At 27.9% G+C, this 14,754-nt stretch overlaps 1 protein-coding gene across 1 annotated transcript in view; it reads right to left on the bottom strand.

Annotated features, from left to right (window-relative positions):
- Positions 1-3,775: 3,775 nt before the first annotated feature.
- Positions 3,776-14,754, bottom strand: part of LOC129964062 (uncharacterized) — a 69,833-nt gene continuing 58,854 nt past the window's right edge. Inside the window, exons 12-15 of the mRNA XM_056078735.1 lie at positions 11,393-11,484; positions 10,429-10,537; positions 7,638-7,829; positions 3,776-6,726 (exon numbers count right to left, since the gene is read on the bottom strand). Of these exons, the coding sequence (XP_055934710.1) occupies positions 6,617-6,726; positions 7,638-7,829; positions 10,429-10,537; positions 11,393-11,484 (503 nt within the window). The 3' untranslated portion in view covers positions 3,776-6,616. The remainder of the gene's footprint in view (positions 6,727-7,637; positions 7,830-10,428; positions 10,538-11,392; positions 11,485-14,754) is intronic.

Here is a 14,754-nt window from a genome sequence, read left to right as displayed (position 1 = left end):
GTTGGGAACTTTTTTTTTAATTTGTTGCTTGGTAGATTGTGATGAAGCATTTAGGAGAAAATTAATAACACACTGAGATATTTTACATTTCCCAGAAAAAATAAACTATGCAATTTCATGCAAAAGGTTAATTCAATAACAAAATTCAAGAATTAAAATACAGTGATAACCAGCGAAGAAGTTTTCCACTGTACTATCCTGAATGCAAAGGTTATGTAGTACTTTTTTTTTCCCCTCCTTCTCTCCAGCCCCTGTTCATATAACGGGATGGAGTAGTAAAGGGAGGTAAGCGCCAAACACTCGAAGGTCGCTATCGCTTTCTGCTATCGTCAGTGTCCTGATTTCCGCAAATACTGATTCAACAAGGTGAGATTTGAACACATTTTTACCACTGATTTGCTAGGCCGGATTATCAAATAGGCAAATGCCTAACCCCCCCCCCCAAATTTCAATATATTATTTGCGATTGAAATTCCAATGTGTTATTTGCGAGTATATTAATTTTATGCTTTCATTTAATTTGAAAGGATTTTGCACTCGAATTGATTCGTATTAAAATAAAATTTAGTTTAAATGTTAAAATATTAATTATCAATTATCACTTCCTTTTAATTATCTTTTACGCTTTCCTTTAATTTGAAAGGATTTTACACTCGAACTGATTTAAATTAAAATAAAATCTAGTTTAAATTGTCCAAATTTATTATGATTCCCTTTTAGTTAACTTTCATACTTTCATGTAATTTGAATGGATTTTGCACTCGAATTGATTCAAATTTAAATAAAATTTAGTTTAAATGTTAAAATAATAATTATCAATTATATCTTCCTTTTAATTATCTTTTATGCTTTCCTTTAATTTGAAAGGATTTTACACTCGTACTGATTTAAATTAAAATAAAATCTAGTTTAAATTGTCCAAATTTATTATGTTTCCCTTTTAGTTATCTTTCATACTTTCATGTATTTAGAAAGGATTTTGCACTCGAATTGATTCAAATTTAAATAAAATTTAGTTTAAATGTTAAAATAATAATTATCAATTATCTCTTCCTTTTAATTATCTTTTATGCTTTCCTTTAATTTGAAAGGATTTTACACTCGAACCGATTTAAATTAAAATAAAATTTAATTTAAATGTTAGGATATTATTGCAACATTCTGAGTTAGTTATCTTTTCCTTTCAATTTTTTGCCTTCATTTGATTTGAAAGGATTTTGCTCTCGAACTTATTCGTATTAAAACAAAATAGGATTTAAATGTTAAAATATTGTTGTAACATTTCAAATAAATTATCTTTTCCTTTTATTTATCTTTTACGCTTTTATTTGATTTGAAAGGATTTTGCATTTGAACTGATTAAAACTGAAATAAAACATGGTTTAAATGTTAATGCGAGATGGGGAATTAATTATCTTTTACATTATGTTCCTTATTAATTAAAAAATTACCCAATTCTTTAGTTAAATAACACTTAGATTATATTCAGACTTTTTTTTTTACGATTTCTTTTTATATTAATATTAAATCTTGAATTTTTACTTGAAATCTGGAATAAACTCACAGGGAAACAAACCTGTATTTAAATGTTTTTTAACCCTTTAAAGGGCCATTTTTTTCTAGTCATATTATGTTAAAATATTTTTAGGCTTGAAATTAGAATAAGAAAAGGGATTCATTTAGCTTATTAGATAAATTTAATTTTATTAATTAATTAATTTGGTTAATTAATAATTAAGTAACAAATTAAGACACATCATTTTGTCTGAAATAAAGAACTGAAGCCTCTAATTTTCTGACTTACTAAAAAAAATTTGTCAGAACTTATGCCAACCTACATAATTTCATACAAAGATTGATAAATTTGGTGGGAGGCATACTTCCCACGGCCCTAGAAACGGTTAATTTATCAGAAGTTGTTCCATAAAATTGATTATATAAGGAATTAAAATCAATTAAAAATATTTAATGTAGAAAATTATAGGGAGTAAAATAGGAACCATAAATTTGCATAGTCCAAGGGCCCCTAAAAGGTTTAATCCAGCCTACCTATTAAAACTAAAACTTAATAAAGATTTACAATTTTGGCTGCAGCCTGTATGCCAAATTTCGTTTTTCTAAATTGTTATATTTTTGATCTATCGAATTCACATATGTGCAAATGGTTCCATTTTTGACAAATGCGATTTAAAATTTACTATAGATATACAATTTTGATGATAAATCTATATATCAAATTTCATCTATATCTCCTTGTATTTCTGAGATATCATGTTCACATGCATACGAACGTAGACTTCTCTAAGACGAATTTTGTCCAAATTTTGACAGAAATCTGTAAAGTTTGGTATTTAGACAGAATGCCTAATTTCTTCGCTTCAGCTTTTGAATGATCGTATTTACAAAGAGCATAATTCCGTAGGTCGATCTTTTTTGACGATCACAGTATTTTCTTTTGGTGTATTTTGCATAAGAAAAAGCAAAAAGTGAAATAAAAAGATACACAGAAAGAAAAATACACTACATATAAGCATTTCCAGAGGAAACTAGATTTTATTATGTATAAAGTAATGATCTACATCACATGCTATTTACAATAGTTAATTCTCAAGGGTAAACAGAAGATACTCTTCTGATCTCTGAGATCTTTGATTTTAGTGTAAAACGTGTTTTACATGAAAAGTCATGGTTTTACAAGTCAAAGTTAACACAAAAGAACATTATCTATCACAGGATGGAAACTAAGTAGTAGACTAGCTCGCGCAAAATTAAATAAAGTTTAAAAATTGGTAAAACAGGAGAATCAGGTACCAGGTTCCTCGCTAAGGTAGACAAAATTCTAGCCAAACGTATTAAACCTAATATAATAAAAAAATTTTAAAATATAATTAACACATTTGGCGACTTATCATCTTAAAAAAGTTACAACTTGGCATCATTGACTGTCATGGACCCGATTCTCCTGTATGCCAAAGAAAGTAAAAAATTTTATTAAAATAAGGAGATATAGGCTAATGATGTGATAGATTCTTTGCTAAGATCACGGCAAGAAATTACCTGATGGTTTATTCCGATTACTTCAACTAAAGAAAAACAGGATTTAAATTTCTAATTATCTTATGAATTTCTTTCGGTAAAGCTTTTTTTAAGTATATATTGTAAAGAAAGGGAATTTTTTCCTCAAAATAAAACAGTTTAATTCATATTCCATGCACTACATTTCTTAATTTTTCTTTAAATTTTGAAATTAAATACTGATTTGTAAATATCTTTTCTTTCTAATTAGTTTTATTTAAAAAAATTCCCTTAAAAATATTTATAATAAAAATTATTATTTAATAAAATCAAAATTTCCCTTTTACATTTAAAAAAAAACTGTCAGCAAAAATTTATAAAAATGTTAATATTAGAATTGTTTTTAAAAAAAATTTCACGGTATGAATTTCTTACGCAATTATTTCGATCAATTCATATTTTTTAAAAAAATTACATTTATTGAAAAAAAATGATTGAACTGAATAATTAATTAATTGAATTAAATTTATTGAATAAATTGAATTAAATTTATTGAATTAATTTAATTACATTCATTGAATTAAATTTATTGAATTAATTTAATTACATTCATTGAATTAAATTTATTGAATTAATTGAATTAAAAAGCATTTATTGAAATCATTATATTCGTTGCATAATTTGATTAAGAAAAATAACTTTAAAAGGAAATAATTTCTTTATAATCTTGAAAGTTTATATTATTTTTACAAATCCAGTGACTATTAATTTATTTTCAATAAAGATGAGTTATGAGACTAGAAAATATATAGATTCTAAAGAGAAATTAGTCTTTCAGTTAGATGTTTCGTACTCTTTCTAAATCTTACCATTATAAATATCAATTCATTTGTATAATTTCTTCTGAAATATCTACAAAATATCAAATGCAGTTACAGAAAGAATAGCACCCACAGCGTCACAGTTATTTACAAAACAATTAGCAATGTTAAGTAGACGTGTGTTCTAGAAACAATATATCAAATGGAGTATGTACAATTTACTGATACTACTAACATGTAATTAATACACAGTTTATACAAAGTAATTGCGTTTAATTCTAACACAAACACGTTTGTTCTCTTGTACATTGCGCGGTTATCAGGAGAGTAACATCCTGTGTTACAACATCCATTTCATTGATATTTATCATAAAAAGTGATTAAAAATCGCCAAAATGTGACGACTAGTTTTGTTCTATATTCAATCACACAATTTCCACGATATCATATATATTTCAAAATAAATAAGAGACACACCAGAACACAGTGCTAAATAATAAGCAGTTCGGAAGAAATCTTTGGTCGCTTGCTGACTTATAGAAATATCTATAGGATTGAAAGTTCTAAGGTTTAAAATAAAATATCTTATTTACACATCTATAATTAAAAAAATCACTAAATGTTTTATCTAATTTTATCAGCAAGTTCGCATCAGCAACAAAATAATAGCATTACAAAATAAAAATTGAAAGTTTCACATTTTCACAAAATATATGTGTAAAACATTTTGTCTCGGTTGATATCCCAAATCATTATCCAGCATTAAAATATTTGTGCAAAATATTTATCTCCTGTTGATTTTCTGTCCGGTAACATCAGAGGCTAAAATGTTTGAAAAAACATCTTTCTTCTGTTAATTTTACAATGGATTACCTTAAGGCTAAAATATGACTAAAAGTTTTTCGTTAGTTTATTTTCCAATAGATTACTATATAGTGTTAAAATATTTGTGTAAAACATTTTTCATCAGCTGATTTCACAATGTATTACTTCAAGACTAAAATATTTGTACAAAGCACTCTTCATCAATTGCTTTAGTGGACTGAATTATCTCAGGATCAAAATATTTGTGCAAATTATTTTTTTTTTCAATTAGCTTCTAGATAAATTATTTCAGGACTTCTTAAATGTTTTACTTCCACCGAGGTGGGGGGGGTGGCACTTCAAAAATGAGGATGAGAAGTTTACGGCATGGTGGGTGGTTCTCGTTACCCTGGTCTCGTTTCTGGTAGGTACAGAAATGGTGGGGACTGGCTACCTCCTATCGATGACGAGATGTACTTCCCACGGTATGGGTTGTACCGTGGCCGGTGAGGGCCCTTAGGACTCAACTAGTTCCTGTCAGTATTGCTGTTGTTGTGGTCCGATCATTCAGTTTTTTCCGTGTGCCTTCGGGCGGGTCAGAGTAGCCGGTTATGGTTATGATGCTTCAATGTTTTACTTTTGCGATACTTTGAAGTTGAAAATCTTTTGTAATTGCCTTTATCAAGAAAATTTTGCTTCAATTTCAAAAGTAGAATGGTGAAATACCAAAATGAAACATAAATTATTAATGAATAAATAAAATGTTTGTAATAATATTTCATAAAATTTTAATAGAGATCTTAAAATCAGCAGTATTTAATTTCTTTCTATTGCGAAATCTAGAAAAGGACAACATGATTTAAATATCGTCCTAGCTAATATCGTTTTAGGAAATCATTATGCACAACTTAAGAAGCTCTATATTTTAGAAATCATATATTATTTCATAGGTATCTCAAATTTGAACAAAAAAATTATTATATTTCTTCTTTTTATATCTATAAACTTAATCTAAAATAAAATGAATCGTTTTTGATAAGAAAAAGAATTTTGACTCAAATGGAAATATTCTTTGTAATCAGTTACAATACTTGCGGACAATATATAATAATCAACGAATCACGTGCTTCTATTTGTTTTGTAGTAAAAGAAAAAGGGTCTTCATACACCTTATTTTTAGAATTTTTAAATATAAATCTTCATCAGATATTCTAACCGATTATCATAATTAAAATTTGGCTACTATTTTATTTTTATTTCAATCCGTGAAGGTTATATCAAGAACTATTTTGACTAAGCGTAATAATACATTGTGAAGCTTTCCTTACCCTGTCATTTTAAACTGTCACTGATTACAGTTGCACCATGGCAAATTTTGTAACAAATTCAAAATAATATTTATTACAAGGAAATAGAAAAGCATTGCGTAAAAATCAATGCATATTATAAACATTATTCTGATAATGATTATCAGCATTTCTGTCCTATGCTAGTACTGAATGAATATGAACCAATTTCATCTACCACAAAAAGCCAAAAAATAAATGATCCATTTGGTTTGCAATGATTTCATATAGCGTCATCACCTCACATCAAAACAACTTTTTTATGTCTGAATCACACGGAGTGATTGGAAGTTCTGTCACATTTCTTTTCAGTCTTTGAGGTAAGATTCTGGCTCGGAAAAGTCCATCATTTATATCTTATATAGATCTCTGTTGCAATAAAATATATTTCAAATGTAAATTTGAAACATTGAACGAGTTTTTAAAAGTTCAGTATTTACAATTTGTGTCCATAAAGTGAAGATAACACTACTTCTTTGTAAATCTCTTCCAAGGGGTGCGTCATTGCATTTCAATTTGTAATCTCACAGTGAACATACAAATCGAACTTGGATTTAGTCCAGCTAAAATCAAGCTCTTTGAATTTCATATTTTTTTTTTGAAGACACTTTATAAAAATAGTTCTCCAGCTCATCGATGAGAAAAGGCGAAAAGTAGAAGAAGTATGCTGAGAACACATTGTAGAATGTAACTGTGATGTGGTCTGCTTGAGGCACTCGCTGGATTAGGACGGGGTCGACCTAAGGACAAGAAGAAAAAAAAATGTGATGAGTTAAACAATTCCTTAATTCTGCAAATGGATCTTATTGAAAATGTAATAAATATAGATGTAACACAACTTCCCTCTCTTATTATTCATTTATTTAAATCTCTATAGATCTACCTACAGAAGAACATAAGGAACAAATGAAACATCGGGGAAGGTTTACAAAAATATATATAACGTTTAAGAGATTATATAATATAGAATGAAATCGAAAATAATATTTAAAATAATACATAGCGAAGTATTAGAACATTTCTTAAATGACCCACTTTGAAATAAAGAAAGAAGGAGAAAGAAAAAGAACCAGAAAAAAAAAACAAGCAATTATTTTCCTTCAATGAGACTTCAATATCTGGTTTTTTAGTTTAATCTGGTTATTCTAACGTCCCTATTTTTCTGATTATTTTATAGCATTTTTCACCACAGATGATAATTTTAAAAAGTTCCCCAAATTACATGGTTTTAAAACCTTTTTATGATAGGAATTTAAATTCTTAATGAAATTTATGCACACATATAATATATATATATATATATATTCATTAATTCTCTCCATATATAGATAGAATTTATTCACAAGTTTCATACAAAATACAAAAAAAAAAAAATTAATATGAAAAACTAAAGTATAAAAACTTCAATATGTTAAAAATAGTTAATCATCATCTAAAAATATAAAAAGAACTAATAATACATAATCTTCTCTTTCATTTCCAAGCGACTACTAGTGTTCAAATGGTACAAAGAAAGAATAACAAGAAGACAAATAGAAGTGGTATGGTATAAAAAAAAGATAATAATAATTAATACAAAATTAGTTTTTACTTTAAAATATTATGCATATAAGTATTTAAATTTTGAGCAATGCCAGGTATTATAACTAACCTGTGATAGGTTTCCAAGGTTTCGTTGTTGGCTGCTCTGTTGCAGTATGGTACCAGTAAGGATCTCTTGATGGTGATGGACGATTGGGAAGTTTAGGTACACCAGTTGGGAGAGGTGGTGGAGCGTACGTCATAGGCTTCCACGGCGGTCTCATGGGTACGAAGTTAGCTGGTGCTAGTTGAGGGCAAGATGCTAAAAGGAGAAAAAAAAAATTTTTTTTAGCTATGACAATCAATATTTTAATGTTATTTGTAATTGGGATGTGCTTTCTTTACTTTCTTCTAATACAGAAGGCTTTATATCTGTTTAATTTGCTCTTTTCCCAATTAATACAGGAGGGCTGATTCCAAAAATACTTCCCGATGTATTATTTCCTTTTTCTGAATAATAATAAAAATTTTCTGAAAGAATGATTCAGAAGGGGTATCCAAACGATTTAGGGCAAATTCTAAAAAAATATTTCAATAACAGTTCATTTATAGTTTAGACACTGTACATAATTTCCATTACTACTGATACATCGAATTAAATGTCTCTTCCATATGGACGAAATTCTTGAATTGCTGAGGGCGCAAGCATTTCATTATGTTCTGTGCTTCTTTTTCACATTTCAACGTTTCAAAAAGCCATTCACGTTTCAAAAGCTTTTTTAAGAAATCGAAGATACAAGAATCCCATAGGGAAGTATTGGTGCTGGAAGGATGTTGGATATCGGTGGCCTATAGAATTGAATATTGGTATTATATTCGATTGGATATTGATGTCTTATAGAAATTTTACTTGACTGTCGAAAATATTCTTGGTCATGTGTGGCTTAAGCTATTCCATAGCAGAACTTTACCTTTTACAGATTGTTTCAGAACTTGTTTTTTATGGCATATTCAAGTTAACAAAATATTATATTACCGGTTAATAGTATATTGTTTGTCTCTGTTTCAAATAAATCGATAAGAAAATACCTTTTTTCACCAGAAAAGAAACTGGATATCACATTTTTGGCCTTCATTGCAAAGTGATCTTTTATTAGATGTGGGAACACGGGGGGAGGGGTCACCATTTTATGTTGTGCATATATCGGCAAATACATTAATTCGTTGCGATCAGAACAGAACTCTTCAGTTGAGCATATTTTATATGTGCATTTAAATTACACTGCGAGAAAAAAAAACATAACATAAACAGGTAATTAATTGGACTGCAAAAATTGAAGGTTAACTAAATAATTCTTGAAGAAAAATCGGGATTTGTTTCCTGTCTTCATTCCACTCAAATATTTCGAAAATGCAGGTAAAAAGATTCTCGATCACGATTGTTCTATTTCATTACTAAATATTTTACCACAAATGTAAGCCATTACTATGTTTCTTGTATAATACTCAACTTAGTGGTGGCATTCCGAAGTTTGCTACGAAGGTCATGAATCATAAGATTGAAAAAAAATTAGAAAAAACCCACTACGCAATCACTGGGAAGTGTTGTCGCGATACATTATGCGATAAATAACAATAGCAATTTAGCTATTCGGCAATTAAACGACTGAAAACCGCAAAAATGATTTTATCTACCCAAATCATCTACCACTGACTTGATGAGTTTCTACCAAGTATATCCACTCTTTTATTACAAAAGCATGGTTGAGTGACATCGTGAATCTCTTCAACATTCGGCTCGCTATTTTGCCGGTTTTCCTATCCTTCATTATTTAAAATAGATACTCAAAGGATGAGAATGCTGTCATTCATTGTTTATAGATAATGAAAAATGAATGATTTATTTAGTCATATTTAGTACTGCCACGATTCAACGACCACCGTAATGGATCAAGTTATTTACATAACCGAATGTACTGTCAAAACGTTTTTATTCCATATTTTTAAATTCGGTTCTAATATTGTATCAGAATAAATGCGTTTCTTTTTCTTTAAGAGAAATCATGAAACGATAGTTTTATGTCAACAGTTTATTTATTCGGAATGCTATAAATGCAAAACAAAAACATTGCTCATTCAAAAGGATTTTTTAAAGATCATTTACAATAAAATATATTTTATTATTTCCTTTCTTAAATAAAGACATTATTACGTTTATTAATTATGTCGTGTTTATTAATTATGTTAATTAAGTGTTATGTCTATCTCGAGACAACATATCTCGAAAAAATATAGATATTATTTTCTTAGAAAACTGTATGCTGTGTATGATTATTTCCCCCTTTCATAATAGACCTAAAGAAGAAGTATATTAAAATTTATATATTTTATTTTTTAGCTTCTTTCTCAACTGTGAAAATAAATTATCAATAATATCAGAAAAAATTCGCAAGTTTCCAATTTTAATCTGAGATTTAAATAGTGTTTCTGTAGATAAATCTCCATCACTGAGGAAATATAGGTTTTAAATATTATGCAAAATTGCCTTTCAATTAATTAGCATACATGTTTGAATAAATTACATTATGATTACGAATTATTTCACATTTAATGCAAATAAATATGAAATTGCAGCCACTCTGTAATGCTAACCGTAACTGACTATGATGACGTCAGAGACAGCTTCTTCTTTCCTCTGAAGCTTTGTGATTCTATGATGGAGTTCAGATCTTGCGGCGGTATGCACTGCATGCTTTGATCCGTGCTCTTACTTATATCTTAAATTTATTCAAAATTTTGATTGCAAATTGTCTGCGTGTAACGTAACGGCTAAATAAATAACTGTTACACTAATTGTGACTTTTTACTGAACCCCTTAAAGAACCCCACAAAGTGAAATAACAAAAAAAGTAGAAACTTACATTGCTTGATAATTTTCATTCCATAAATCAGAGGATCTTCCCCTCGAATGCAACTGTCGCCCGCTTCTTTGATAAAAGCCTCTTCTCCATTTCGAAGCACCTTTCCAGACTGCAATGAAAAAAGATAATTGAAATGTCTCGTCTCTTATAGAATTAGAACATAAAAAAAGAGAATCTTTATTGGTAAACTCACATATCATAACAGTAAATATTAGCCCATTTTAAAAAATAAATATATCTACGGATATAAAAGCCAAGTTATGTTATTTACCTTTCTAGTGGTGTATTTTTATGTCTCAGTCATGCCGTTATATTTTTATTTAGTATTTATATTATACATTTATTACTCACTTTATAAATTGGTTTCACTTTGTGTTTTAGATACTTGTAATTTGTTTGATCTTGTTTTACAGTATACTATATCTTCAGTCCTTTGGACATTGTGATATTATTTTGATGTTTATGTATGTTACTGCTTTCTCTATGTCATTTTCAATTTAAATCTCTTGACTTCAGAATTGGATTGTTTACAATTTAATTTAAATATTTTATTTTAGTTAAGCGAAATATAATATGTACTCTTAATTACCGCCCATATTCTGCCGATGATTGTAAGCCTTTCAAAAAAATAACTAATAGGACTCTCCCCGACGACCTTGAAGGTCTTACACCCTTTCGGGTATGCGGGTCGTCGTGGGGCAGACCAAGATTAAGTTAGTGACAGTTACAGTTGATAGTATTGGAAGAGGAACACATTTTTATTCGTTTTCTAATTTAATTTATAAGGTAAAATAATCATTTTTACAGATTTATATTATGACTGATACCAGAGTAACATTATAATAATGCAGAAAATAAAGAAAAAAATCGTGGGATCCAGCTCAAAATTTATATCCTTTCGAAAATAGAATTTGGGAGAATTAAAAATAATAGCCATTAAATATGTAGCATCGCATATACTTACGAAACATTGGAATCCCTCCATGTCCCTTCTTTGAGTGTAAGTGAAAAGGACGCCGTCTTCTTCCCAACTTCCTAAGCATCGGTATTCTCGTTCTAGAAGCAAATTTTAAAAAAGATTTTGAAAAAATGAAATTAAAAAAAAAATTATACACTAATTCAGAATACAAAATTACGTTTTGTTATTGAAAAGATTCATATTAAATTCAAGTTTGAATAGTATTACAAAATTATTCATTTTGTAATTTTCCGAAAATTTCAACACTTTTTATAAACAGTTCAACAATGGATAATTCTACAATAAAAGACAAACCTATTGTTTTTAATATCAGAGGGAATAGTTTATAACTTCTTGATGATTATAAAGATCGTTAAATATTCGTTAAGGGATATAAAATAAACAAAAGCAAAATAAATACGTAAATGCGGATTTTAAAAGAAACAATTTTAGAGGATGGAAGACAGATCAATTACCTCTTTCCTTGAAATCACATTATTCTACTTTATGTTTTGTTTTTAAACAAAATTAGAATAAAAACATCTGGAAAATTATTAATTTAGGATATTATAGCAGTGGGAATAAACTAAATTATTATTCGAAAAAATAATAAAAAATTAATAAATAAAATAAGATTTGAAGTAATATAAATATAAATATAATCCCAAATGCATAATCAAATAAACAACATGAAAGAAAAAGTGTGAATTGGATTACGGTTATTTAAATAAATTATTTTTGTACTTTAACTTGACTGATTGACACAATCATCACAAATTGCTTTTATTTCTTCCTTTTAACTTTAAATGGCTGATTTGGCATTTTATCCTGTGTTTCTTTTAATATTAATATTTTCAAAAATATAAACAATAACTTTATTATTTTTTTATTTCAAAATGTAATAAAAGTTTCAAAATTTAACTCACTGATCTTACATAATTCATTAAACCTAAAGCTGATTGTTTCTTAAGCTTTCTTTTCCATACGGGATATTATTTTTGAGGTATTTCGGGTATTTTGAGGTAATTTACTTTCATATTATTTCATCTTCAATCATTTGTTCTTAATCGTTCAACAAATAATTATTTTCTAATTAACAGCTGCATTAGTAACCTAAAAAAATGCCGTAAATTTGTAAACCAGCTAGTTCTATAAAAATAAAACAAAATCAAATATTGTGATGTTTCGATCAGAAAAATTCATTAAAATATATATGTCCAACTAGGTTTTTCCAAATATGACTTTGTCCCAATCGTGATGTGAAGTGACGTTAAAGTTGGACAAAGAAAGTTATTTACAAGACCTTATACATTCAATAAGCATTGTTTAATAGAGCCAAATGAGAAGTAAAGTTGTCTCTAGATTTCTACTGAATTTTATTGCGCAATTCCTACAAGGAAATATAAAGAATCCAATGTCTTAGTTAGCGTAGAATTACATGTAGCCAATAATGGAGGGAAAAACTAAAAGGGTGGTTGAACAATTCAAGGTTAATCAGACAATCTGTTAAAAAATATTAGACAATGGACACGTGAATATGTCGCAATTTGAATACGGCTGTATCGCCACTCACATCTAAGCATGACCTTTTGTTTTTCTTGGTAATTGCCTTGCAATTATTTTAATACTGAAATGTTTAAAGACGATAAAAGAACTCACAGTGAAGTTTATTATGAGAGAAATTAGTCGTTTCACTTATTTTATAAAGGCAAGAACTTCGTCTGTAATTTATAATGTGCATGTTATTAGTGAAGCTATTAAAAATCCGGAGCGTCTAATATTCATAAATTCTTTTCATAAAGATGAAATGTTTCTGTTTGAAAATTATGCTTCTTGTGTGACATGAATGATAATGAGATGATCTAAGAGTGTTTCAAAATAATTTGAAATCGAATGTGGAAAAGTTTGAGCATGTCAATAAGCATTTCGTGGACAACGAAAACTTTTTAGTCAAGTTTGCTCTAATTGATTTTTAAAGCTTTAATTTAACTAAAGAAAATGGTGTACAAGAGTATGTGAAATTGAATATTTAACATAATTATTAATATATGAATAAAATTGTTTTTTTAAATATTTTATTTGTTAGTACATTAAAAAAAAATTTCATTTTTGTTTTGTTTTAACATTTAAAAAAAACGATTTTTTTTAAATTTTTTTTATTTAGTTTTAACTTTTTAGTTAATTGGTAATTCATTATTATCAATTTTACGGAAATTTGGATTAAATTTTTCTTTAAGTCATTACTAGATGGCACCACATGCATCGAAACAAAATTTGGTTTTATTAATTGATTAACTGATGTGCGTTTCGGAAATATTAAAATATAGACTTGTCATCAAGAGTACACAAGTAACAAAGCTTTAAAATTTTAATAAATGAGAGAAATAAAAAAAAAATATTTCAAAATTTCACATTTATAGAAATGAAAAACGAAGTTAAAAGTTTTTAAAAATTTATACTTCGTAAATAAATCATATGATTGCTACACGCGGTAAGGAAATTTCCTTGACAAAAAATTGAAAAGACACGTTAAAAAGAAAATCACCAATTCCTGTAAATGTAAAATATACATCACAATCGAATCTACTTTACAGCCAAGGTACTGAGCCCACAATCCAGGATAATAAAAAAAATCAGCAGCAGGAATTAAGACTATGCTGTTATTAGAATGCTCATCAAAAATTAATTTTAAAAAACTTCCTCCATCAGAAAAAGTTAGAAAAATACTTTAGTTAAAAAATAATGGCGAGGGCAATCTAAAATGCCTAAAAGAGATGTGAAAACATGATTACATATCATTTTTTCTAGGATATAAAGTATCATAATCATGAACATACAATAAAAATTATACCTTTACGAAAAAATAATTTTATTAAAAATTTAAATATAATATAATTATATTTAAATTATATATATAATTATAATACTTCATAAATAACGTATGCGTATGTGTGTTTTACACACCGATGTAAGACAAACTTGCAAAAGAGAACTTATTATATTATTATTTGCTTATTATAATTGTCAGCATTAATCTTTAAGTCACCGTCTATAGATGGATTATTCAAACTTTTTTTGAACTCATTCATCATTCAATATGAGAAACTTATTTAACCTCAGTTATAATCAAACAATGCATAAAGAAGAGAATCGTTTTGTGCAATTCTAAAATGTATTTCGGAAATAGCTACTATACATCATTCCACTGTCTAAGCTCACCAATTATCATACTACACGGAGTCAAATATTTCTTTCATCTGTCCCTCAGCGCTGACATCAAGAAACGTGTACGGCAAAACAAAGGCCGGTTCAAGTTCAAAATCAATCAATCAATCCTGATTACATCTTTTACTATCAAAACCCCCCAG

The sequence above is a fragment of the Argiope bruennichi genome, chromosome 3 (assembly GCF_947563725.1).
Source record: "Argiope bruennichi chromosome 3, qqArgBrue1.1, whole genome shotgun sequence".
Lineage (NCBI taxonomy): Eukaryota > Metazoa > Arthropoda > Arachnida > Araneae > Araneidae > Argiope > Argiope bruennichi.
The sequence above is the reverse complement of the archived record's forward strand: the minus strand, read 5'-3'. Positions and strand labels throughout refer to the sequence as shown.